This window comes from Panulirus ornatus, chromosome 52 (assembly GCF_036320965.1).
Source record: "Panulirus ornatus isolate Po-2019 chromosome 52, ASM3632096v1, whole genome shotgun sequence".
In the NCBI taxonomy this organism is placed as follows: Eukaryota; Metazoa; Arthropoda; class Malacostraca; order Decapoda; family Palinuridae; genus Panulirus; species Panulirus ornatus.
In genome coordinates, this window is record NC_092275.1 from 4,991,144 (window position 1) to 5,017,206 (window position 26,063).

Here is a 26,063-nt window from a genome sequence, read left to right on the forward strand (position 1 = left end):
ATAGGGTATGACAGAGTTGTAGTTACAAGAAAAGTCTGGTTGAGAGAGCCGAAAAGGGTGTGTTGAAATGGTCTGGGCATATAAAAATAATGAGTGAAGACATATGCACATGCCAGAAGTGGAGGGGACAAGAAGAAAGGAGAAACCAAACTGGAGAAGGATGGAAGGGATGAATAAGATTATGAGTTCTCAGGGCTTGAAGATACTCGAGGGTGAAAGGCGTGCAAGGGATAGAGTGAACTGGAGTGATGTGGTATACGGGGAGGGAGAAACATGCTGTCAATGGCGTGAACCAAAACATATGAAACAGCTAGGGGAAACCATAAAAATATCAGTGGGGCCTGGTTGTGAATAGGAAGCTGTGGTTTCAGCACATTACACATTTTTTATTTATTTATTTTGCTTTGTCGCTGTCTCCTGCGTTTGCGAGGTAGCGCAAGGAAACAGACGAAAGAAATGGCCCAACCCACCCCCATACACATATATATACATACATGTCCACACACACAAATATACATACCTATACATCTCAATGTACACATATATATACACACACAGACACATACATATATACCCATGCACACAATTCACACTGTCTGCCTTTATTCATTCCCATCACCACCTCGCCACACATGGAATACCATCCCCCTTATGTGTGCGAAGTAGCACTAGGAAAAGACAACAAAGGCCCCATTCATTCACACTCAGTCTCTAGCTGTCATGCAGTAATGCACGGAACCACAGCTCCCTTTCCACAGCCAGGCCAGACACAACTTTCCATGGTTTACCCCAGACACTTCACATGCCCTGATTCAATCCACTGACAGCACGTCAACCCCGGTATACCACATCGATCCAATTCACTCTATTCCTTGCCCGCCTTTCACCCTCCTGCATGTTTAGGCCCCGATCACTCAAAATCTTTTTCACTCCATCTTTCCACCTCCAATTTGGTCTCCCACTTCTCCTCGTTCCCTCCACCTCCGACACATATATCCTCTTGGTCAATCTTTCCTCACTCATTCTCTCCATGTGCCCAAACCATTTCAAAACACCCTCTTCTGCTCTCTCAACCACGCTCTTTTTATTTCCACACATCTCTCTTACCCTTACATTACTTACTCGATCAAACCACCTCACACCACACATTGTCCTCAAAACATCTCATTTCCAGCACATCCACCCTCCTGCATACAACTCTATCCATAGCCCACGCCTCGCAACCATACAACATTGTTGGAACCACTATTCCTTCAAACATACCCATTTTTGCTTTCCGAGATAATGTTCTTGACTTCCACACATTCTTCAAGGCTCCCAGGATTTTCGCCCCCTCCCCCACCCTATGATTCACTTCCGCTTCCATGGTTCCATCCGCTGCCAGATCCACTCCCAGATATCTAAAACACTTCACTTCCTCCAGTTTTTCTCCATTCAAACTCACCTCCCAATTGACTTGACCCTCAACCCTACTGTACCTAATAACCTTGCTCTTATTCACATTTACTCTTAACTTTCTTCTTTCACACTTTTTACCAAACTCAGTCACCAGTTTCATGTGAGAAACATTACACATGATGGCTAGAAAATGGATAAGTGAATGCAGCCTTTTCTTTAATTGTTCCTGACACTACCTCACTAAACACAGGGAACAACATGCAAACATGGAAGAAAGGAAAATACCCTTCCCTCATTTTTTTTTTATTTTCCAAAAGATGGAACAGAGAAGGGGGCCAAGTGAGGATATTCCCTTAAAGGCGCAATCTTATGTTCTTAACGCTACCTCGCTAACGCGGGAAATGGCGAGGAGTATGAAAGAAAGAAAGAATATTATACTTTGTCACAGTCTCCGGTGTTAGCAAGGTAGCGCAAGGAAACAGACGAAAGAATGAACCAACCCACCCACATACACATGTATATACATACACGTCCAAACACACAGACATACATACCTATACATCTCAACGTATACATATATATACACACACAGACATATACATACATACACATGTACATAATTCATACTGTCTGCCCTTATTCATTCCCGTCGCCACCCCACCACACATGAAATGACAACCCCCTTCCCCCACATGTGCGTGAGGTAGCGCTAGGAAAAGACAACAAAGGCCACATTCGTTCACACTCAGTCTCTAACTGTCATGTATAATGCACCAAAACCACAGCTCCCTTTCTACATCCAGGCTCCACAAAACTTTCCATGGTTTACCAAAGATGCTTCACGTGCCCTGATTCAATCCAGTGACAGCACGTCAACCCCATTGTTCCAGTTCACTCTATTCCTTGAAAGCCTTTCACCCTCCTGCATGTTCAGGCCCCGATCACTCAGAATCTTTTTCACTCCATCTTTCCACCTCCAATTTGGTCTCCAACTTCTCCTCGTTCCCTCCACCTCTGACACATATATCCTATCTGTCAATCTTTCCTCACACATTCTCTCCATGTGACCAAACCATTTCAAAACACCCTCTTCTGCTCTCTCAAACACACTCTTTTTATTACCACACATCTATCTTATCCTTTCATTACTTACTTGATCAAACCACCTCACACCACATATTATCCTCAAACATCTCATTTTTAGCACATCCACCCTCCTGCACACAACTCTATCTATAGCCCATGCCTCGCAATCATACATCATTGTTGGAACCACTATTCCTACAAGCATACCCATTTTAGCTTTCCGAGATAATGTTCTCAACTTCCAAACATTCTTCAAGGCTCCCAGAATTTTCGCCCCCTCCCCCACCCTATGATTCACTTCCGCTTCCATGGTTCCATCCGCTGCCAGATCCACTCCCAGATATCTAAAACACTTTACTTCCCCAGTTTTTCTCCATTCAAACTTCCCTTCCAATTGACTTGACCCTCAGCCCTACTGTACCTAATAACCTTGCTCTTATTCACATTTACTCTTAACTTTCTTCTTTCACACACTTTACCAAACTCAGTCACCAGCTTCTGCAGTTTCTCACATGAATCAGCCACCAGCGCTGTATCATCACGAACAACAACTGACTCACTTCCCAAGCTCTCTCATCCACAACAGACTGCATACTTGCCCCTCTTTCCAAACCTCTTGCATTCACCTCCCTAACAACCCCATCCATAAACAAATTAAACAACCATTGAGACATCACACACCCCTGCTGGAAACCAACATTCACTGAGAACCAATCACTTTCCTCTCTTCCTACACGTACACATGCCTTACATCCTTGATAAAAACTTTTCACTGCTTCTAACAACTTGCCTCCCACACCATATATTCTTAATACCTTCCACAAAGCATCTCTATCAACTCTATCATATGCCTTCTCCAGATCCATAAATGCTACATACAAATCCATTTGCTTTTCTAAGTATTTCTCACATACATTCTTCAAAGCAAACACCTGATCCACACATCCTCTACCACTTCTGAAACCACATTGCTCTTCACCAATCTGATGCTCTGTACATGCCTTCACCCTCTCAATCAATACCCTCCCATATAAGTTGTTAGAAGCAGTGAAAAGTTTTTATCGAGGATGTAAGGCATGTGTACGTGTAGGAAGAGAGGAAAGTGATTGGTTCTCAGTGAATGTAGGTTTGCGGCAGGGGTGTGTGATGTCTCCATGGTTGTTTAATTTGTTTATGGATGGGGTTGTTAGGGAGGTAAAGGCAAGAGTTTTGGAAAGAGGGGCAAGTATGAAGTCTGTTGGGGATGAGAGAGCTTGGGAAGTGAGTCAGTTGTTGTTCGCTGATGATACAGCGCTGGTGGCTGATTCATGTGAGAAACTGCAGAAGCTGGTGACGGAGTTTGGTAAAGTGTGTGGAAGAAGAAAGTTAAGAGTAAATGTGAATAAGAGCAAGGTCATTAGGTACAGTAGGGTTGAGGGTCAAGTAAATTGGGAGGTGAGTTTGAATGGAGAAAAACTGGAGGAAGTGAAGTGTTTTAGATATCTGGGAGTGGATCTGGCAGCGGATGGAACCATGGAAGCAGAATTGGACCATAGGGTGGGGGAGGGGGCGAAAATTCTGGGAGCCTTGAAGAATGTGTGGAAGTCGAGAACATTATCTCGGAAAGCAAAAATGGGTATGTTTGAAGGAATAGTGGTTCCAACAATGTTGTATGGTTGCGAGGCGTGGGCTATGGATAGAGTTGTGCGCAGGAGGATGGATGTGCTGGAAATGAGATGTCTGAGGACAATGTGTGGTGTGAGGTGGTTTGATCGAGTAAGTAACGTAAGGGTAAGAGAGATGTGTGGAAATAAAAAGAGCGTGGTTGAGAGAGCAGAAGAGGGTGTTTTGAAATGGTTTGGGCACATGGAGAGAATGAGTGAGGAAAGGTTGACCAAGAGGATATATGTGTCGGAGGTGGAGGGAACGAGGAGAAGAGGGAGACCAAATTGGAGGTGGAAAGATGGAGTGAAAAGGATTTTGTGTGATCGGGGCCTAAACATGCAGGAGGGTGAAAGGAGGGCAAGGAATAGAGTGAATTGGAGCGATGTGGTATACAGGGGTTGACGTGCTGTCAGTGGATTGAATCAAGGCATGTGAAGCGTCCGGGGTAAACCATGGAAAGCTGTGTAGGTATGTATATTTCCGTGTGTGGACATGTGTATGTACATGTGTATGGGGGGGGTTGGGCCATTTCTTTCGTCTGTTTCCTTGCGCTACCTTGCAAACGCGGGAGACAGCGACAAAGTATAAAAAAAAAAAAAAAAAAAAAAAATAATTTACCAGGAATACTCAACAAACTTATACCTCTGTAATTTGAGCACTCACTCTTATCCCCTGTGCCTTTGTACAATGGCACTATGCAAGCATTTCGCCAATCCTCAGGCACCTCACCATGAGTCATACATACATTAAATAACCTTACCAATCAGTCAACAATACAGTCTCCTCCTTTTTTAATAAATTCCACGGCAATACCATCCAAACCTACTGCCTTGCCGGCTTTCATCTTCCGCAAAGCTTTTACTACCTCTTCTCTGTTTACCAAATCATTCTCCCTAACCCTCTCACTTTGCACACCACCTCGACCAAAGCATCCTATATCTGCCACTCTATCAACAAACACATTCAACAAACCTTCAAAATACTCACTCCATCTCCTTCTCACATCACCACTACTTGTTATCACCTCCCCATTAGCCCCCTTCACTGAAGTTCCCATTTGCTCCCTTATCTTATGCACTCTATTTACCTCCTTCCAAAACATCTTTTTATTCTCCCTAAACTTTAATGATACTCTCTCACCCCAACTCTCATTTGCCCTCTTTTTCACCTCTTGCACCTTTCTCTTGACCTCCTGTCTCTTTCTTTTATACATCTCCCACTCATTTGCATTATTTCCCTGCAAAAATTGTCCAAATGCCTCTCTCTTCTCTTTCACTAATAATCTTACTTCTTCATCCCACCACTCACTACCCTTTCTAATCAACCCACCTCCAACGGTTCTCATGCCACAAGCATACTTTGCGCAAGCCATCACTGCTTCCCTAAATACATCCCATTTCTCCCCCACACCCCTTACCTCCTTTGTTCTCACCTTTTTCCATTCTGAACTCAGTCTCTCCTGGTACTTCCTCACACAAGTCTCCTTCCCAAGCTCACTAACTCTCACCACTCTCTTCACCCCAACATTCTCTCTTCTTTTCTGAAAACCCCTACAAATCTTCACCTTCACCTCCACAAGATAATGATCAGACATCCCTCCAGATGCATCTCTCAGCACATTAACATCCAAAAGTCTCTCTTTCACGTGCCTATCAATTAACATGTAATCCAATAATTCTCTCTGGCCATCTCTCCTACTTACATACATATACTTATGTATATCTCGCTTTTTAAACCAATATTCCCAATCACCAGTCCTTTTTCAGCACATAAATCTACAAACTCTTCACCATTTCCATTTACAACACTGAACACCCCATGTATACCAATTATTCCCTCAACTGCCATATTACTCACCTTTGCATTCAAATCACCCATCACTGTAACCCGGTCTTGTGCATCAAAACCACTAACACACTCATTCAGCTGCTCCCAAAACACTTGCCTCTCATGATCTTTCTTCTCATGCCCAGGTGCATATGCACCAATAATCACCCATCTCTCTCCATCATCTTTCAGTTTTACCCATATCAATCTAGAATTTACTTTCTTACATTCTATCACATACTCCCACAACTCCTGTTTCAGGAGTACTGCTACTCCTTCCCTTGCTCTTGTCCTCTCACTAACCCCTGACTTTACTCCCAAGACATTCCCAAACCACTCACTCTTCCCCTTTACCCTTGAGCTTCGTTTCACTCAGAGCCAAAACATCCAGGTTCCTTTCCTCAAACATACTACCTATCTCTCCTTTTTTCTCATCTTGGTTACATCCACACACATTTAGACACCCCAATCTGAGCCTTCGAGGAGGATGAGCACTCCCCGCGTGACTCCTTCTTCTGTTTCCCCTTTTAGAAAGTTAAAATACAAGGAGGGGGAGGGTTTCTGGCCCCCCACTCCCGTCCCCTTTAGTCGCCTTCTACAACACGTGAGGAATGCGTGGGAAGTATTCTTTCTCCCCTATCCCCAGGGATAATAAAGTGTGTGAAAGAAGACAGTTAAAAGTAAATGTGAATAAGAGCAAGGTTATTAGGTACAGTGGGGTTGAGGGTCAAGTCAATTGGGAGGTAAGTTTGAATGGAGAAAAACTGGAGGAAGTAAAGTGTTTTAGATATCTCGGAGTGGATCTGGCTGCGGATGGAACCTTGGAAGCGGAAGTGAATCATAGGGTGGGGGAGGGGGCGAAAATTCTGGGAGCCTTGAAGAATGTTTGGAAGTCGAGAACATTATCTCTGAAAGCAAAATGGGTATGTTTGAAGGAATAGTGGTTCCAACAATGTTGTATGGTTGCGTGGCATGGGCTATGGATAGAGTTGTGCGCAGGAGGGTGGATGTGCTGGAAATGACATGTTTGAGGACAATATGTGGTGTGAGGTGGTTTGATCGAGTAAGTAATGTAAGGGTAAGAGAGATGTGTGGAAATAAAAAGAGTGTGGTTGAGAGAGCAGAAGAGGGTGTTTTGAAATGGTTTGGTCACATGGAGAGAATGAGTGAAGAAAGATTGACCAAGAGGATATGAGTGTCAGAGATGGAGGGAACGAGGAGAAGTGGGAGACCAAATTGGAGGTGGAAAGATGGAGTGAAAAAGATTTTGAGTGATCAGGGCCTGAACATGCAGGAGGGTGAAAGGCATGCAAGGAATAGAGTGAATTGGAACGATGTGGTATACCGGGGTCGATGTGCTGTCAATGGATTGAACCAGGGCATGTGAAGCATCTGGGGTAAACCATGAAAAGTTCTGTGGGGCCTGGATGTGGAAAAGGAGCTGTGGTTTCAGTGCATTATTACATGACAGCTAGAGACTGAGTGTGAACGAATGGGGCCTTTGTTGTCTTTTCCTAGCGCTACCTCGCACACGAGGGGGGAGGGGGTTGATATTCCATGTGTGGCGAGGTGGTGATGGGAATAAATAAAGACAGACAGTATGAATTATGTACATGTGTATATATGTATATGTCTGTGTGTGTATATATATGTGTACATTGAGATGTATAGGTATGTATATTTGCGTGTGTGGACGTGGATGTGTATACATGTGTATATGGGTGGGTTGGGCCATTCTTTCGTCTGTTTCCTTGCGCTATCTCACTAACACGGGAGACAGCGACAAAGCAAAATAAATAATAAATAAATAATATATATATGTTTGTGTTTGTATAAGAGTGGATGAGCCATTTTTTGTCTGTTTCCTGGCACTACCTCGCTGACAGGGAAAACAGTGATTCAGTATAATGAATAAAAAGTTAATATATATGGCATGAATGAACTTTGCCAAAAAAAAAATAAGCCTTAATTATTCAACTAATGTTCATTATTTTCATCTACAGGTACAGTGCTGCATTCAATCAATAATATAATACTTGCTGGAGCTAAGAATGCTACCATCTTTTAGTTATTACTGTTATTCTATATTTGGCAATAAATTGCTATCTAGAAAACACTAAGTGCATTCGAGACTATATGTTTTCAATAAATGAATGATGAATTTTTCACAAAGGAATACATAAGAAAAATTGGAAACTAATGCAGAAGACAATAAGTTAAAAAGATAAACAGAAGAGAAACAAATTAGTAAAAACATAGAAAAGCACAAAACATGGAGCACCTTGAAATGATGCCTGTTAGTTCACGAGTTGTATGTCTCAATGCCCCATACCTCAAATCCCTCTGCATATTTGAAGCACTCTCTAGAACCTTAGGATGCTATTACAATCACCATCGGCCTCAGGTAACGTACTACACTTCATTCAGTACATTACAATATTTATGTATGATTTCTCATCTCTTTCAGCTCTCTTGAATCAACATTGATACTCATGTTTTGTAATGAAATTAAGCAACTAATAAAGGCTGAGGGGAAGTCATATGATACAACACAATTCCTGAAGCAACCTCATTATTCAATAAGAATTATCATAATTATGAAAAAAACTGGTCCACCAGATCTATGAACTTTTATAAATTCTTGTTTATTTTCTTCTCATGACACCTACAAACTTTTTCATCTCTAATACTACCCTCATCTCATATCCCCTACAGCAAAACATTAAGGCAAAATGGAAAGATATGGGATTTATACAACTTGCTCAATTACACTGTCATTGGAAATTCATCTAATGTCTAACAAGTGTTGATGTTTGATAGTAAGTCTCAGATATAAATTTTCCAAAGTAGCTTGACTTACCTTTCTGTTCCACGAACCCCTCTAATGGGGCTTGCTCAGTGGTCAGGACGCTATCCACTGTGTTGTGTTTGTCATTGTGGAGAAAGCATTGGACTAGTGATAAGGTATTTCTGAACTTTTATGATCAACTTCTGTTTATTATAGACAACATGATCAACTTTTACTGTTTATCATGGACAAGATAAATGAAGTTTTCTGTTTATCATGGACATGACACATCCAGCATGAGAGAATTCTACACATGAAAAAGAGGATGGATAACCATGAGTATGGCACTGATCACTAAGCTTTTAATTTTACTGAAAAAGCTAGCCATGCACAAAATGCCATCTATCTACTTATATCTCTGTTGCCCATTCCAACTGGAACTCCCTCAAAGGGGTGGCCACGTCAACAGAGTCTCCATAACTAAAAAAAATCCAGTGTCGCTTCTTAGCCTTTAGTGCCTCACCCTTAACAGGCCACTGGCAAAAGGCAAGTCTAGTGCTATGTTTGCTGAGACTTTTACAAACTCTTCCTAATGACTTCTTGTATCTAATGCTCCTACCTACTACTTTTACCTAAAGCTCTTGCCTAAATGTTCCTACCTACTACGTTTATCCACTGCTCCAAACATTTTGCCAAAAGGCAGGGCAAGCACATGGTGCTCACCACAGGAAAATCTAGTTAAGAAGAATGAGCGGCATGAGTTAAGTGTTACATAGGACAAGAGAGAATATGTTTTGTGGACAGAATGCCAGTAGTTCACATGTTAGTAAGGCAGAAAGAAAAGACAGCTACCTAGGTCAGAGGAGTGCAACTTGACAACCACTAAAGTGCAGATGTCACTAACCCTCCCAATATCCAGGCAGGCAGTACTGGTAATATACCTCCCTGGTCATTGGCTGCCTCTTAACCCTTCTCCGCATAATTAGATACTGAGAGTGTAGCACTAAAATGTTAATGATTCAGAGAAATTATGGTAATTTCTTTTTTATAATATCCTAAATCTTTTTTTTTTTTTTTTTTTTTTTTTTTTTTTATACTTTGTCGCGTCTCCCGTGTTGCGAGGTAGCGCAAGGAAACAGACGAAAGAAATGGCCCAACCCCCCCCCCCATACACATGTACATACACACGTCCACACACGCAAATATACATACCTACACAGCTTTCCAATGGTTTACCCCCAGACGCTTCAACCTGCCTGATTCAATCCACTGACAGCACGTCAACCCCTGTATACCACATCGCTCCAATTCACTCTATTCCTTGCCCTCCTTTCACCCTCCTGCATGTTCAGGCCCCGATCACACAAAATCTTTTTCACTCCATCTTTCCACCTCCAATTTGGTCTCCCTCTTCTCCTCGTTCCCTCCACCTCCGACACATATATCCTCTTGGTCAATCTTTCCTCACTCATCTCTCCATGTGCCCAAACCATTTCAAAACACCCTCTTCTGCTCTCTCAACCACGCTCTTTTTATTTCCACACATCTCTCTTACCCTTACATTACTCACTCGATCAAACCACCTCACACCACACATTGTCCTCAAACATCTCATTTCCAGCACATCCAATCCTCCTGCGCACAACTCTATACCATAGCCCACAGCCTCGCAACCATACAACATTGTTGAACCACTATTCCTTCAAACATACCCTTTTTGCTTTCCCGAGATAATGTTCTCGACTTCCACACATTCTTCAAGGCCCCAGATTTTCGCCCCCTCCCCCACCCTATGATCCACTTCCGCTTCCATGGTTCCATCCGCTGCCAGATCCACTCCCAGATATCTAAAACACTTCACTTCCTCCAGTTTTTCTCCATTCAAACTCAACCTCCCAATTGACTTGACCCTCAACCCTACTGTACCTAATAACCTTGCTCTTATTCACATTTACTCTTAACTTCTTCTTCCACACACTTTTACCAAACTCAGTCACTTTTTTGGGAAACATTTCACAGGGCTAGAAAAAGGATAAGTGAATCGCCTTTTCTTTAAAAGTTCCTGACCTACCTCACTAAACCAGGGAAAAAACATGCAAACATGGAAAAAAGGAAAATACCTTCCCCATTTTTTTTATTTTCCCCAAAAATGGGAAAAAGAAGGGGGCCAAGTGAGGATTCCCCTTAAAGGGCAATCTTTTTCTTACCTCCTCGCTAACGCGGGGAAAGGCGAGGATTAAAGAAAAAGAAATTAAAACTTTGCACAGCTCCGTGTTTGCAAGTAGCGCAAGGGAAAAAGACAAAGAATTTTAACCAACCCACCCCATCACAGTATAACATACACTCCAAACACACGAAAACATACCCATACATCTCAAGTATACTTTTATATACACAACGACATATACAACATACACAGTACAAATTCATACTGTCTGCCCTTTTCATTCCCCCCGCCCCCCCCCCACCTGAAAAAAAACCCCCCCCCCCACATGTGGGGAGGGGCATAGGAAAAGACAACAAAGGCCCATTCTTTTACACTCGTTCTAACGTCATTATAAGGGACCCAAAAACCCCAGCTCCCTTTTACATCCAGGCTCCACAAAACTTTCCATGGTTTACCAAAATGCTTCAGTGCCCCGATTTTAACCATGACAGCACGTCAACCCCATTGTTCCAGTTCACTCTATTCCTTAAAGCCCTTTCACCCTCCTGCAGTTAGGGCCCTGATCACTCAGAATCTTTTTCACTCCATCTTTCCACCTCCAATTTGGTCTCCAACTTCTCCTCGTTCCCTCCACCTCTGACACATATATCCTATCTGTCAATCTTTCCTCACACATTCTCTCCATGTGACCAAACCATTTCAAAACACCCTCTTCTGCTCTCTCAAACACACTCTTTTTATTACCACACATCTATCTTATCCTTTCATTACTTACTTGATCAAACCACCTCACACCACATATTATCCTCAAACATCTCATTTTTAGCACATCCACCCTCCTGCACACAACTCTATCTATAGCCCATGCCTCGCAATCATACATCATTGTTGGAACCACTATTCCTACAAGCATACCCATTTTAGCTTTCCAAGATAATGTTCTCAACTTCCAAACATTCTTCAAGGCTCCCAGAATTTTCGCCCCCTCCCCCACCCTATGATTCACTTCCGCTTCCATGGTTCCATCCGCTGCCAGATCCACTCCCAGATATCTAAAACACTTTACTTCCCCAGTTTTTCTCCATTCAAACTTCCCTTCCAATTGACTTGACCCTCAGCCCTACTGTACCTAATAACCTTGCTCTTATTCACATTTACTCTTAACTTTCTTCTTTCACACACTTTACCAAACTCAGTCACCAGCTTCTGCAGTTTCTCACATGAATCAGCCACCAGCGCTGTATCATCACGAACAACAACTGACTCACTTCCCAAGCTCTCTCATCCACAACAGACTGCATACTTGCCCCTCTTTCCAAACCTCTTGCATTCACCTCCCTAACAACCCCATCCATAAACAAATTAAACAACCATTGAGACATCACACACCCCTGCTGCAAACCAACATTCACTGAGAACCAATCACTTTCCTCTCTTCCTACACGTACACATGCCTTACATCCTTGATAAAAACTTTTCACTGCTTCTAACAACTTGCCTCCCACACCATATATTCTTAATACCTTCCACAAAGCATCTCTATCAACGCTATCATATGCCTTCTCCAGATCCATAAATGCTACATACAAATCCATTTGCTTTTCTAAGTATTTCTCACATACATTCTTCAAAGCAAACACCTGATCCACACATCCTCTACCACTTCTGAAACCACATTGCTCTTCACCAATCTGATGCTCTGTACATGCCTTCACCCTCTCAATCAATACCCTCCCATATAAGTTGTTAGAAGCAGTGAAAAGTTTTTATCGAGGATGTAAGGCATGTGTACGTGTAGGAAGAGAGGAAAGTGATTGGTTCTCAGTGAATGTAGGTTTGCGGCAGGGGTGTGTGATGTCTCCATGGTTGTTTAATTTGTTTATGGATGGGGTTGTTAGGGAGGTAAAGGCAAGAGTTTTGGAAAGAGGGGCAAGTATGAAGTCTGTTGGGGATGAGAGAGCTTGGGAAGTGAGTCAGTTGTTGTTCGCTGATGATACAGCGCTGGTGGCTGATTCATGTGAGAAACTGCAGAAGCTGGTGACGGAGTTTGGTAAAGTGTGTGGAAGAAGAAAGTTAAGAGTAAATGTGAATAAGAGCAAGGTCATTAGGTACAGTAGGGTTGAGGGTCAAGTAAATTGGGAGGTGAGTTTGAATGGAGAAAAACTGGAGGAAGTGAAGTGTTTTAGATATCTGGGAGTGGATCTGGCAGCGGATGGAACCATGGAAGCAGAATTGGACCATAGGGTGGGGGAGGGGGCGAAAATTCTGGGAGCCTTGAAGAATGTGTGGAAGTCGAGAACATTATCTCGGAAAGCAAAAATGGGTATGTTTGAAGGAATAGTGGTTCCAACAATGTTGTATGGTTGCGAGGCGTGGGCTATGGATAGAGTTGTGCGCAGGAGGATGGATGTGCTGGAAATGAGATGTCTGAGGACAATGTGTGGTGTGAGGTGGTTTGATCGAGTAAGTAACGTAAGGGTGAGAGAGATGTGTGGAAATAAAAAGAGCGTGGTTGAGAGAGCAGAAGAGGGTGTTTTGAAATGGTTTGGGCACATGGAGAGAATGAGTGAGGAAAGGTTGACCAAGAAGATATATGTGTCGGAGGTGGAGGGAACGAGGAGAAGAGGGAGACCAAATTGGAGGTGGAAAGATGGAGTGAAAAAGATTTTGTGTGATCGGGGCCTGAACTTGCAGGAGGGTGAAAGGAGGGCAAGGAATAGAGTGAATTGGAGCAATGTGGTATACCGGGGTTGACGTGCTGTCAGTGGATTGAATCAAGACATGTGAAGCGTCTGGGGTAAACCATGGAAAGCTGTGTAGGTATGTATATGTGCGTGTGTGGACGTATGTATATACATGTGTATGGGGGGGGGTTGGGCCATTTCTTTCGTCTGTTTCCTTGCGCTACCTCGCAAACGCGGGAGACAGCGACAAAGTATAAAAAAAAAAAAAAGAAAAAAAAATAATTTACCAGGAATACTCAACAAACTTATACCTCTGTAATTTGAGCACTCACTCTTATCCCCTGTGCCTTTGTACAATGGCACTATGCAAGCATTTCGCCAATCCTCAGGCACCTCACCATGAGTCATACATACATTAAATAACCTTACCAATCAGTCAACAATACAGTCACCTCCTTTTTTAATAAATTCCACGGCAATACCATCCAAACCTACTGCCTTGCCGGCTTTCATCTTCCGCAAAGCTTTTACTACCTCTTCTCTGTTTACCAAATCATTCTCCCTAACCCTCTCACTTTGCACACCACCTCGACCAAAGCATCCTATATCTGCCACTCTATCAACAAACACATTCAACAAACCTTCAAAATACTCACTCCATCTCCTTCTCACATCACCACTACTTGTTATCACCTCCCCATTAGCCCCCTTCACTGAAGTTCCCATTTGCTCCCTTATCTTATGCACTCTATTTACCTCCTTCCAAAACATCTTTTTATTCTCCCTAAACTTTAATGATACTCTCTCACCCCAACTCTCATTTGCCCTCTTTTTCACCTCTTGCACCTTTCTCTTGACCTCCTGTCTCTTTCTTTTATACATCTCCCACTCATTTGCATTATTTCCCTGCAAAAATTGTCCAAATGCCTCTCTCTTCTCTTTCACTAATAATCTTACTTCTTCATCCCACCACTCACTACCCTTTCTAATCAACCCACCTCCAACGGTTCTCATGCCACAAGCATACTTTGCGCAAGCCATCACTGCTTCCCTAAATACATCCCATTTCTCCCCCACACCCCTTACCTCCTTTGTTCTCACCTTTTTCCATTCTGAACTCAGTCTCTCCTGGTACTTCCTCACACAAGTCTCCTTCCCAAGCTCACTAACTCTCACCACTCTCTTCACCCCAACATTCTCTCTTCTTTTCTGAAAACCCCTACAAATCTTCACCTTCACCTCCACAAGATAATGATCAGACATCCCTCCAGATGCATCTCTCAGCACATTAACATCCAAAAGTCTCTCTTTCACGTGCCTATCAATTAACATGTAATCCAATAATTCTCTCTGGCCATCTCTCCTACTTACATACATATACTTATGTATATCTCGCTTTTTAAACCAATATTCCCAATCACCAGTCCTTTTTCAGCACATAAATCTACAAACTCTTCACCATTTCCATTTACAACACTGAACACCCCATGTATACCAATTATTCCCTCAACTGCCATATTACTCACCTTTGCATTCAAATCACCCATCACTGTAACCCGGTCTTGTGCATCAAAACCACTAACACACTCATTCAGCTGCTCCCAAAACACTTGCCTCTCATGATCTTTCTTCTCATGCCCAGGTGCATATGCACCAATAATCACCCATCTCTCTCCATCATCTTTCAGTTTTACCCATATCAATCTAGAATTTACTTTCTTACATTCTATCACATACTCCCACAACTCCTGTTTCAGGAGTACTGCTACTCCTTCCCTTGCTCTTGTCCTCTCACTAACCCCTGACTTTACTCCCAAGACATTCCCAAACCACTCACTCTTCCCCTTTACCCTTGAGCTTCGTTTCACTCAGAGCCAAAACATCCAGGTTCCTTTCCTCAAACATACTACCTATCTCTCCTTTTTTCTCATCTTGGTTACATCCACACACATTTAGACACCCCAATCTGAGCCTTCGAGGAGGATGAGCACTCCCCGCGTGACTCCTTCTTCTGTTTCCCCTTTTAGAAAGTTAAAATACAAGGAGGGGGAGGGTTTCTGGCCCCCCACTCCCATCCCCTTTAGTCGCCTTCTACGACACGTGAGGAATGCGTGGGAAGTATTCTTTCTCCCCTATCCCCAGGGATAATAAAGTGTGTGAAAGAAGACAGTTAAAAGTAAATGTGAATAAGAGCAAGGTTATTAGGTACAGTGGGGTTGAGGGTCAAGTCAATTGGGAGGTAAGTTTGAATGGAGAAAAACTGGAGGAAGTAAAGTGTTTTAGATATCTCGGAGTGGATCTGGCTGCGGATGGAACCTTGGAAGCGGAAGTGAATCATAGGGTGGGGGAGGGGGCGAAAATTCTGGGAGCCTTGAAGAATGTTTGGAAGTCGAGAACATTATCTCTGAAAGCAAAATGGGTATGTTTGAAGGAATAGTGGTTCCAACAATGTTGTATGGTTGCGTGGCATGGGCTATGGATAGAGTTGTGCGCAGGAGGGTGGATGTGCTGGAAATGACATGTTTGAGGACAATATGTGGTGTGAGGTGGTTTGATCGAGTAAGTAATGTAAGGGTAAGAGAGATGTGTGGAAATAAAAAGAGTGTGGTTGAGAGAGCAGAAGAGGGTGTTTTGAAATGGTTTGGTCACATGGAGAGAATGAGTGAAGAAAGATTGACCAAGAGGATATGAGTGTCAGAGATGGAGGGAACGAGGAGAAGTGGGAGACCAAATTGGAGGTGGAAAGATGGAGTGAAAAAGATTTTGAGTGATCAGGGCCTGAACATGCAGGAGGGTGAAAGGCATGCAAGGAATAGAGTGAATTGGAACGATGTGGTATACCGGGGTCGATGTGCTGTCAATGGATTGAACCAGGGCATGTGAAGCATCTGGGTTAAACCATGAAAAGTTCTGTGGGGCCTGGATGTGGAAAAGGAGCTGTGGTTTCAGTGCATTATTACATGACAGCTAGAGACTGAGTGTGAACGAATGGGGCCTTTGTTGTCTTTTCCTAGCGCTACCTCGCACACGAGGGGGGAGGGGGTTGATATTCCATGTGTGGCGAGGTGGTGATGGGAATAAATAAAGACAGACAGTATGAATTATGTACATGTGTATATATGTATATGTCTGTGTGTGTATATATATGTGTACATTGAGATGTATAGGTATGTATATTTGCGTGTGTGGACGTGGATGTGTATACATGTGTATATGGGTGGGTTGGGCCATTCTTTCGTCTGTTTCCTTGCGCTATCTCACTAACACGGGAGACAGCGACAAAGCAAAATAAATAATAAATAAATAATATATATATGTTTGTGTTTGTATAAGAGTGGATGAGCCATTTTTTGTCTGTTTCCTGGCACTACCTCGCTGACAGGGAAAACAGTGATTCAGTATAATGAATAAAAAGTTAATATATATGGCATGAATGAACTTTGCCAAAAAAAAAATAAGCCTTAATTATTCAACTAATGTTCATTATTTTCATCTACAGGTACAGTGCTGCATTCAATCAATAATATAATACTTGCTGGAGCTAAGAATGCTACCATCTTTTAGTTATTACTGTTATTCTATATTTGGCAATAAATTGCTATCTAGAAAACACTAAGTGCATTCGAGACTATATGTTTTCAATAAATGAATGATGAATTTTTCACAAAGGAATACATAAAAAAAATTGGAAACTAATGCAGAAGACAGTAAGTTAAAAAGATAAACAGAAGAGAAACAAATTAGTAAAAACATAGAAAAGCACAAAACATGGAGCACCTTGAAATGATGCCTGTTAGTTCACGAGTTGTATGTCTCAATGCCCCATACCTCAAATCCCTCTGCATATTTGAAGCACTCTCTAGAACCTTAGGATGCTATTACAATCACCATCGGCCTCAGGTAACGTACTACACTTCATTCAGTACATTACAATATTTATGTATGATTTCTCATCTCTTTCAGCTCTCTTGAATCAACATTGATACTCATGTTTTGTAATGAAATTAAGCAACTAATAAAGGCTGAGGGGAAGTCATATGATACAACACAATTCCTGAAGCAACCTCATTATTCAATAAGAATTATCATAATTATGAAAAAAACTGGTCCACCAGATCTATGAACTTTTATAAATTCTTGTTTATTTTCTTCTCATGACACCTACAAACTTTTTCATCTCTAATACTACCCTCATCTCATATCCCCTACAGCAAAACATTAAGGCAAAATGGAAAGATATGGGATTTATACAACTTGCTCAATTACACTGTCATTGGAAATTCATCTAATGTCTAACAAGTGTTGATGTTTGATAGTAAGTCTCAGATATAAATTTTCCAAAGTAGCTTGACTTACCTTTCTGTTCCACGAACCCCTCTAATGGGGCTTGCTCAGTGGTCAGGACGCTATCCACTGTGTTGTGTTTGTCATTGTGGAGAAAGCATTGGACTAGTGATAAGGTATTTCTGAACTTTTATGATCAACTTCTGTTTATTATAGACAACATGATCAACTTTTACTGTTTATCATGGACAAGATAAATGAAGTTTTCTGTTTATCATGGACATGACACATCCAGCATGAGAGAATTCTACACATGAAAAAGAGGATGGATAACCATGAGTATGGCACTGATCACTAAGCTTTTAATTTTACTGAAAAAGCTAGCCATGCACAAAATGCCATCTATCTACTTATATCTCTGTTGCCCATTCCAACTGGAACTCCCTCAAAGGGGTGGCCACGTCAACAGAGTCTCCATAACTAAAAAAAATCCAGTGTCGCTTCTTAGCCTTTAGTGCCTCACCCTTAACAGGCCACTGGCAAAAGGCAAGTCTAGTGCTATGTTTGCTGAGACTTTTACAAACTCTTCCTAATGACTTCTTGTATCTAATGCTCCTACCTACTACTTTTACCTAAAGCTCTTGCCTAAATGTTCCTACCTACTACGTTTATCCACTGCTCCAAACATTTTGCCAAAAGGCAGGGCAAGCACATGGTGCTCACCACAGGAAAATCTAGTTAAGAAGAATGAGCGGCATGAGTTAAGTGTTACATAGGACAAGGAGAGAATATGTTTGTGGACAGAATGCCAGTAGTTCACATGTTAGTAAGGCAGAAAGAAAAGACAGCTACCTAGGTCAGAGGAGTGCAACTTGACAACCACTAAAGTGCAGATGTCACTAACCCTCCCAATATCCAGGCAGGCAGTACTGGTAATATACCTCCCTGGTCATTGGCTGCCTCTTAACCCTTCTCCTGCATAATTAGATACTGAGAGTGTAGCCTAAAATGTTAATGATTCAGGAGAAATTATGGTATTTTCTTTTTTATAATATCCTAAATCTTTTTTTTTTTTTTTTTTTTTTTTTTTTTTTTATACTTTGTCGCTGTCTCCCGTGTTTGCGAGGTAGCGCAAGGAAACAGACGAAAGAAATGGCCCAACCCCCCCCCCATACACATGTACATACACACGTCCACACACGCAAATATACATACCTACACAGCTTTCCAATGGTTTACCCCAGACGCTTCACCTGCCTTGATTCAATCCACTGACAGCACGTCAACCCCTGTATACCACATCGCTCCAATTCACTCTATTCCTTGCCCTCCTTTCACCCTCCTGCATGTTCAGGCCCCGATCACACAAAATCTTTTTCACTCCATCTTTCCACCTCCAATTTGGTCTCCCTCTTCTCCTCGTTCCCTCCACCTCCGACACATATATCCTCTTGGTCAATCTTTCCTCACTCATCCTCTCCATGTGCCCAAACCACTTCAAAACACCCTCTTCTGCTCTCTCAACCACGCTCTTTTTATTTCCACACATCTCTCTTACCCTTACGTTACTCACTCGATCAAACCACCTCACACCACACATTGTCCTCAAACATCTCATTTCCAGCACATCCATCCTCCTGCGCACAACTCTATCCATAGCCCACGCCTCGCAACCATACAACATTGTTGGAACCACTATTCCTTCAAACATACCCATTTTTGCTTTCCGAGATAATGTTCTCGACTTCCACACATTCTTCAAGGGCCCCAGAATTTTCGCCCCCTCCCCCACCCTATGATCCACTTCCGCTTCCATGGTTCCATCCGCTGCCAGATCCACTCCCAGATATCTAAAACACTTCACTTCCTCCAGTTTTTCTCCATTCAAACTCACCTCCCAATTGACTTGACCCTCAACCCTACTGTACCTAATAACCTTGCTCTTATTCACATTTACTCTTAACTTTCTTCTTCCACACACTTTACCAAACTCAGTCACCAGCTTCTGCAGTTTCTCACATGAATCAGCCACCAGCACTGTATCATTATTGCTTTTACTGTGATATAATACAACCTGCAAGTGGGGTTCCATAGATGAAAATAAAGTGGAAGGGCCATGGATCTAGCAATGACTGCCCTAATTCTATTTGCATAGACCAAGTTAGCCGTGTACAGTGATCATTTATCTCCTCTCAAACCCTATAACCTATCTCATGCAATGGCTGATTACAGAGACATAAACTTCTGGCAGTATATCATTCATACTGACAGGTTCCCAACTGCCAGAGCTGCACACACACACCACACACACACACACACACACACACACACACACACACACACACACCAATGGAAAAAAGTCTCAATCATGTAACAGAATATTTTACGTTAATGCTCAGAGTTTGATTAACAAATTTTCAGTTAAAGACAAGTGTAATATAAGAAAATTATGATATAAAAGGTAGTTTGGAATCTTAGTTAGATAATAAAAATTTAGGTTTCCTTGTCAAGTATGGAATGCCTGGGTACATCCTAATGGTAACAGGAGAAATAATGTAGTTGGTGATGTCTTGTTCTCTGTTAAAGCTCATCAAATCCTGTGCTGATAAATGCTGTAGCTATTGATAATATCAACTTCATATCTATACAAATGAAAGATAAATTTCATAAGAAAAGAAAAGGAGGTATCGTTTATAGGCCCCCACCTGAGACACCAGAGTCAGGCAAAAGACTTCATGATCAGATACCAAAACTAATAATGAACATGATTTGATCCTAATGGAGGATTTTAACATACCATTATCTAAGTGGGAAGAATCCCTTTCAAGTAGCCTGGGACATGAGCTCTACCTAAATTTGCTTATTAGTGCCCAAATACAATTAGTTAAGAAACCTAATCACAACAAGAACATATAATATGTCGTCCTAGCTACAGATGAGGATCTCTTTAACAATACTTAAGTTGGAGAAAAGTTTGGTATAGGTAAATTACTTCTGTGTTAACTTTCAATATTGCATGTGATGTTCATCAACTTGAGACAGATGACAAAATACCAGATCTCAGAATGGTATATTTTAAAGATCTTCATTTTGTTGATAGCAGGCAAACTTGGGAGGATATCACTTATGAAATTGTTATGAACACAGCTTGGGAGATATTTAGTAACACCTTCAAAGCACTGAAGGGAATCTATGTGCCAACCGTAGTAGATGGTCTTTTTCTGAAGCAAAGCCAGTATAGTGGAACAATGACATGAAGTGACTGTTGTCTAAGAAAGAAGCACATAAGAAACTCAAAGACACCAATAATCAATATGACAGAGCAAAAAATGTAAATATGTAGAAAGAAACGAAGAGACTTATATATCAGAGTAAATGCCAGTATAAAGTGTATATTTCTGAAAATAGCAAAAGAAGCCCTAAAGAGTTTTACGGAATGTTAGAAGCAAGAGAGTCATTACTCAGTCAACTGGTCCATTAATAAAAGAAAATGGTGATTTGATTCAAGACAATGAAGACATTACAAACATTTCAAATGATAAATCTTTTTTTTTCATCTCTATTTACAAATGATAAAACTGTTATGAATCCAGTTCCACTGCTAAGAGAGGAAAACATTTTGCAACATGTCAACATAAAAGTTGAAGATACACTGTCAGCACTAAATGGAATGAGATTAAATACAATGGCTGGCTAAGATACATTTTAACCAAAGACAGTGATAAAGGCCAAAAATAAGACAGTTAAACCCTTGACTGCTCTTTTCAAAAAGTCACTTGTCATGGGGAAAAGTTACTTGGAATGGAAGCTTGTGAACGTAACACCCATTTTCAAAAATGGTAATAAATCAATTCCTAGAAATAGTCTCCAATGAGCTTAAAATCTGTAGCTGGTGAACTTATGGAAACTATCAATTGGGATAAGAGTAAACCACTTGATAAAAGATTCTCAGCATGGTTTTTGACAAAATTACTCATCTTACAAATCTGCTTGATTTCTTTAATGACAGAATCAATATGTAAGACAAAAGTACCCCCGGTGATATCATCTATTTAGGTTTTCAAAAAAGTTAATAAAGTTTCACATCAAAGGTTACTAAAATGGTACAGATGGGGGTTGTTCTTTGGTGATGAGGAATGTGACTGGCCAGAAACAGGTAGTAGTGATTAATGGTCAAGCCTCGGAATGGTTAGACATATGTGGTGTGCCTCCAGGATCAGTTTTAGAGGTGGTTCTCTTTCTCACAGATATTAAATATACTGGGAATGGGAAACTTTATAAGATATCAAAATTTGAAAACAATAATGTTGGAAACTAAATCTATAAGAGAAACTGAATATCTGTAGATTTAAGCAAACACAAATATACCGATGAACAGGGTTCACAGGTGGCGAATGAATCTTAGTATCTTTAAGCGTAAAGTTTTACATACCAGAAGTAAAAATGAAAAGGCAAGCTACAACATGAATTCTATTGAATTATAAAAGCTAATGAGAAGAAAGTCTTGGATGTAATATTCTCTGGTGATCTAAAGTCATGTTAAAGTGCACTGAAGCAGTGAAAATGGTGAACAAAAATTAAGTCTAGGGAAATATATTTACTCTACAAATCACTAGTACATCCCCAGCATTAATATTGTGTTCAGTTTTGGTCACCCTACTTGAAAAAAGACATAGACAGAATGGATATAGTACAGAGGAGAGCTACCAAGATGATTCTCAGACTAAAAACAAATCCCGTGAGAGATGATGAAATGACTTAAATCTATTTATCTTAAAAAAGAGATTAAGAAGTGATCTAACACAGGAATTCAAAACTATCAAAGGCTTCGATAAGCTTGATCTAACAAGCTAGTTAAGAACACATACATCTGATTTCACATTCAGTAATGGTTACAGGCTTAAGGGCAAAAACTTTTTACCTCAACTGAAGCGAAGTACTTTTTCTTCAACAGGAATGTAAATACATGAAATGATTTACCAATTTGGGTTGCTGAATGCAGTACCTTAGATGTGTTTAAGAACAGACTTGATAAATATTCTGCTTGAGATCCACAAATGACATTACTCACACCTTAGTTATATAAAAAGTTTACAGTATTTTCCTCTTTAAAATATCTAAGTCTTTCTACTCTACCCATGCTGATCTACAATTTAAGATCTGTTCCTCTGTCACAAACAGAAAGGACCCACTGGATTGATGGTTTGAATTCCTTAGTTTTCCTTTGTATTAATGCCCAAATGGCATTAAACACATCAGACATATGTGGTTTAATTAGTGCTTGAAAGTATTAATCTAATTAAGATATAAGAAATATATGTGCTGTCAACGGACTGAACCAGGGCATATGGAATGATTGAGGGGCATGGTTTTCAATAGGGGGCTGTGATTTCAGTGCATTACACATAACAGCTAGAGAATACATGTAAGTAAAAAGGGCCTGTTTTTTGTCTGTTCCTGCACTACCTTGCTAATGCAGGAAACAGTGAGGAAGTAGGAGAAAAATATACTGACAATTTCTAATAAAGCCAGTCAACACTAATAGGGCATCCTGAAACTAAGTATTATGCTGTAGCTGTCAAACAATACAGTACAAAACATAATTGTACAGTAACACACATCAAAAAAAATCACGAAAATGAGAAAGATGCCCTATGAATTAAAAATTCCAAAAGTATGTCTGACAGATACATGTGAAGTTTATTTATAAGGTACTACTTATGTAAACTCCTCCCTCAAAATAAAGAAGAAGGTTATTTCATTTATTTATTTATTGTACTTTGTCGCTGTCTCCCACATTAGCAAGGTAGCGCAAGGACACAGATGAAAGAATGGCCCAACACACCCACATACTCATGGATATACATACACGTCCACACACGCACATATACATACCTATACATCTCAATGTATACATATATATATACCTTTTCTTTCTTTTAAACTATTCGCCATTTCCCGCATTAGCGAGGTAGCGTTAAGAACAGAGGACTGGGCCTTTGAGGGAATACCCTCGCCTGGCCCAATTCTCTGTTCCTTCTTTTGGAAAAAAAAAAAAAAAAAAAGAGAGGGGAGGATTTCCAGCCCCCCGCTCCATCCCCTTTTAGTCGCCTTCTACAACACGCAGGGAATACGTGGGAAGTATTCTTAATCCCCTATCCCCAGGGATAATATATATATATATATATATATATATATATATATATATATATATATATATATATTATCCCTGGGGATAGGGGAGAAAGAATACTTCCCACGTATTCCCTGCGTGTCGTAGAAGGCGACTAAAAGGGGAGGGAGCGGGTGGCTGGAAATCCTCCCCTCTCGTTTTTTTTTGATTTTCCAAAAGGAACAGAGAAGGGGGCCAGGTGAGGATTTTCCCTCTAAGGCCCAGTCCTCTGTTCTTAACGCTACCTCGCAAACGCGGGAAATGGCGAATAGTATGAAAAAAAAAAAAAAAAATATATATATATATATATATATATATATATATATATTTTTTTTTTTTTTTTTTTTTTATACTTTGTCGCTGTCTCCCGCGTTTGCGAGGTAGCGCAAGGAAACAGACGAAAGAAATGGCCCAACCCCCCCATACACATGTACATACACACGTCCACACACGCAAATATACATACCTACACAGCTTTCCATGGTTTACCCCGGACGCTTCACATGCCTTGATTCAATCCACTGACAGCACGTCAACCCCGGTATACCACATCGCTCCAATTCACTCTATTCCTTGCCCTCCTTTCACCCTCCTGCATGTTCAGGCCCCGATCACACAAAATCTTTTTCACTCCATCTTTCCACCTCCAATTTGGTCTCCCTCTTCTCCTCGTTCCCTCCACCTCCGACACATATATCCTCTTGGTCAATCTTTCCTCACTCATTCTCTCCATGTGACCAAACCATTTCAAAACACCCTCTTCTGCTCTCTCAACCACGCTCTTTTTATTTCCACACATCTCTCTTACCCTTACGTTACTTACTCGATCAAACCACCTCACACCACACATTGTCCTCAAACATCTCATTTCCAGCACATCCATCCTCCTGCGCACAACTCTATCCATAGTCCACGCCTCGCAACCATACAACATTGTTGGAACCACTATTCCTTCAAACATACCCATTTTTCCTTTCTGAGATAATGTTCTCGACTTCCACACATTCTTCAAGGCTCCCAGGATTTTCGCCCCCTCCCCCACCCTATGATCCACTTCCGCTTCCATGTTTCCATCCGCTGCCAGATCCACTCCCAGATATCTAAAACACTTCCTCCAGTTTTTCTCCATTCAAACTCACCTCCCAATTGAATTGACCCTCAACCCTACTCTACCTAATAACTTTGCTCTTATTCACATTTACTCTTAACTTTCTTCTTTCACACACTTTACCAAACTCAGTCACCAGCTTCTGCAGTTTCTCACATGAATCAGCCACCAGCGCTGTATCATCAGCGAACAACAACTGACTCACTTCCCAAGCTCTCTCATCCCCAACAGACTTCATACTTGCCCCTCTTTCCAAAACTCTTGCATTCACCTCCCTAACAACCCCATCCATAAACAAATTAAACAACCATGGAGACATCACACACCCCTGCCGCAAACCTACATTCACTGAGAACCAATCACTTTCCTCTCTTCCTACACGTACACATGCCTTACATCCTCGATAAAAACTTTTCACTGCTTCTAACAACTTGCCTCCCACACCATATATTCTTAATACCTTCCAATAACGTTCTCTGGCCATCTCTCCTACTTACATAAGTATACTTATGTATATCTCGCTTTTTTAACCAGGTATTCCCAATCATCAGTCCTTTTTCAGCACATAAATCTACAAGCTCTTCACCATTTCCATTTACAACACTGAACACCCCATGTATACCAATTATTCCCTCAACTGCCACATTACTCACCTTTGCATTCAAATCACCCAACACTATAACCCGGTCTCGTGCATCAAAACCACTAACACACTCATTCAGCTGCTCCCAAAACACTTGCCTCTCATGATCTTTCTTCTCATGCCCAGGTGCATATGCACCAATAATCACCCATCTCTCTCCATCAACTTTCAGTTTTACCCATATTAATCGAGAATTTACTTTCTTACATTCTATCACATACTTCCACAACTCCTGTTTCAGGAGTACTGCTACTCCTTCCCT

General features: G+C 41.2%; 2 protein-coding genes across 4 annotated transcripts in view; one reads left to right on the forward strand and one right to left on the reverse strand.

Annotated features, from left to right (window-relative positions):
- LOC139765001 (Fanconi anemia group D2 protein-like) overlaps nucleotides 1–26,063 on the reverse strand; it is a 370,225-nt gene that overhangs the window by 228,664 nt on the left and 115,498 nt on the right. The window lies entirely within an intron of this gene.
- The window catches only part of LOC139765002 (uncharacterized), a 52,397-nt gene continuing 43,263 nt past the window's right edge, over nucleotides 16,930–26,063 (forward strand). Inside the window, exon 1 of one of the 2 annotated variants that reach the window (XM_071692053.1) lies at nucleotides 16,930–17,494. In XM_071692053.1, the coding sequence (XP_071548154.1) occupies nucleotides 17,363–17,494 (132 nt within the window). In that variant the 5' untranslated portion in view covers nucleotides 16,930–17,362. The remainder of the gene's footprint in view (nucleotides 17,495–26,063) is intronic. The other variant, XM_071692054.1, reaches the window with a different exon arrangement.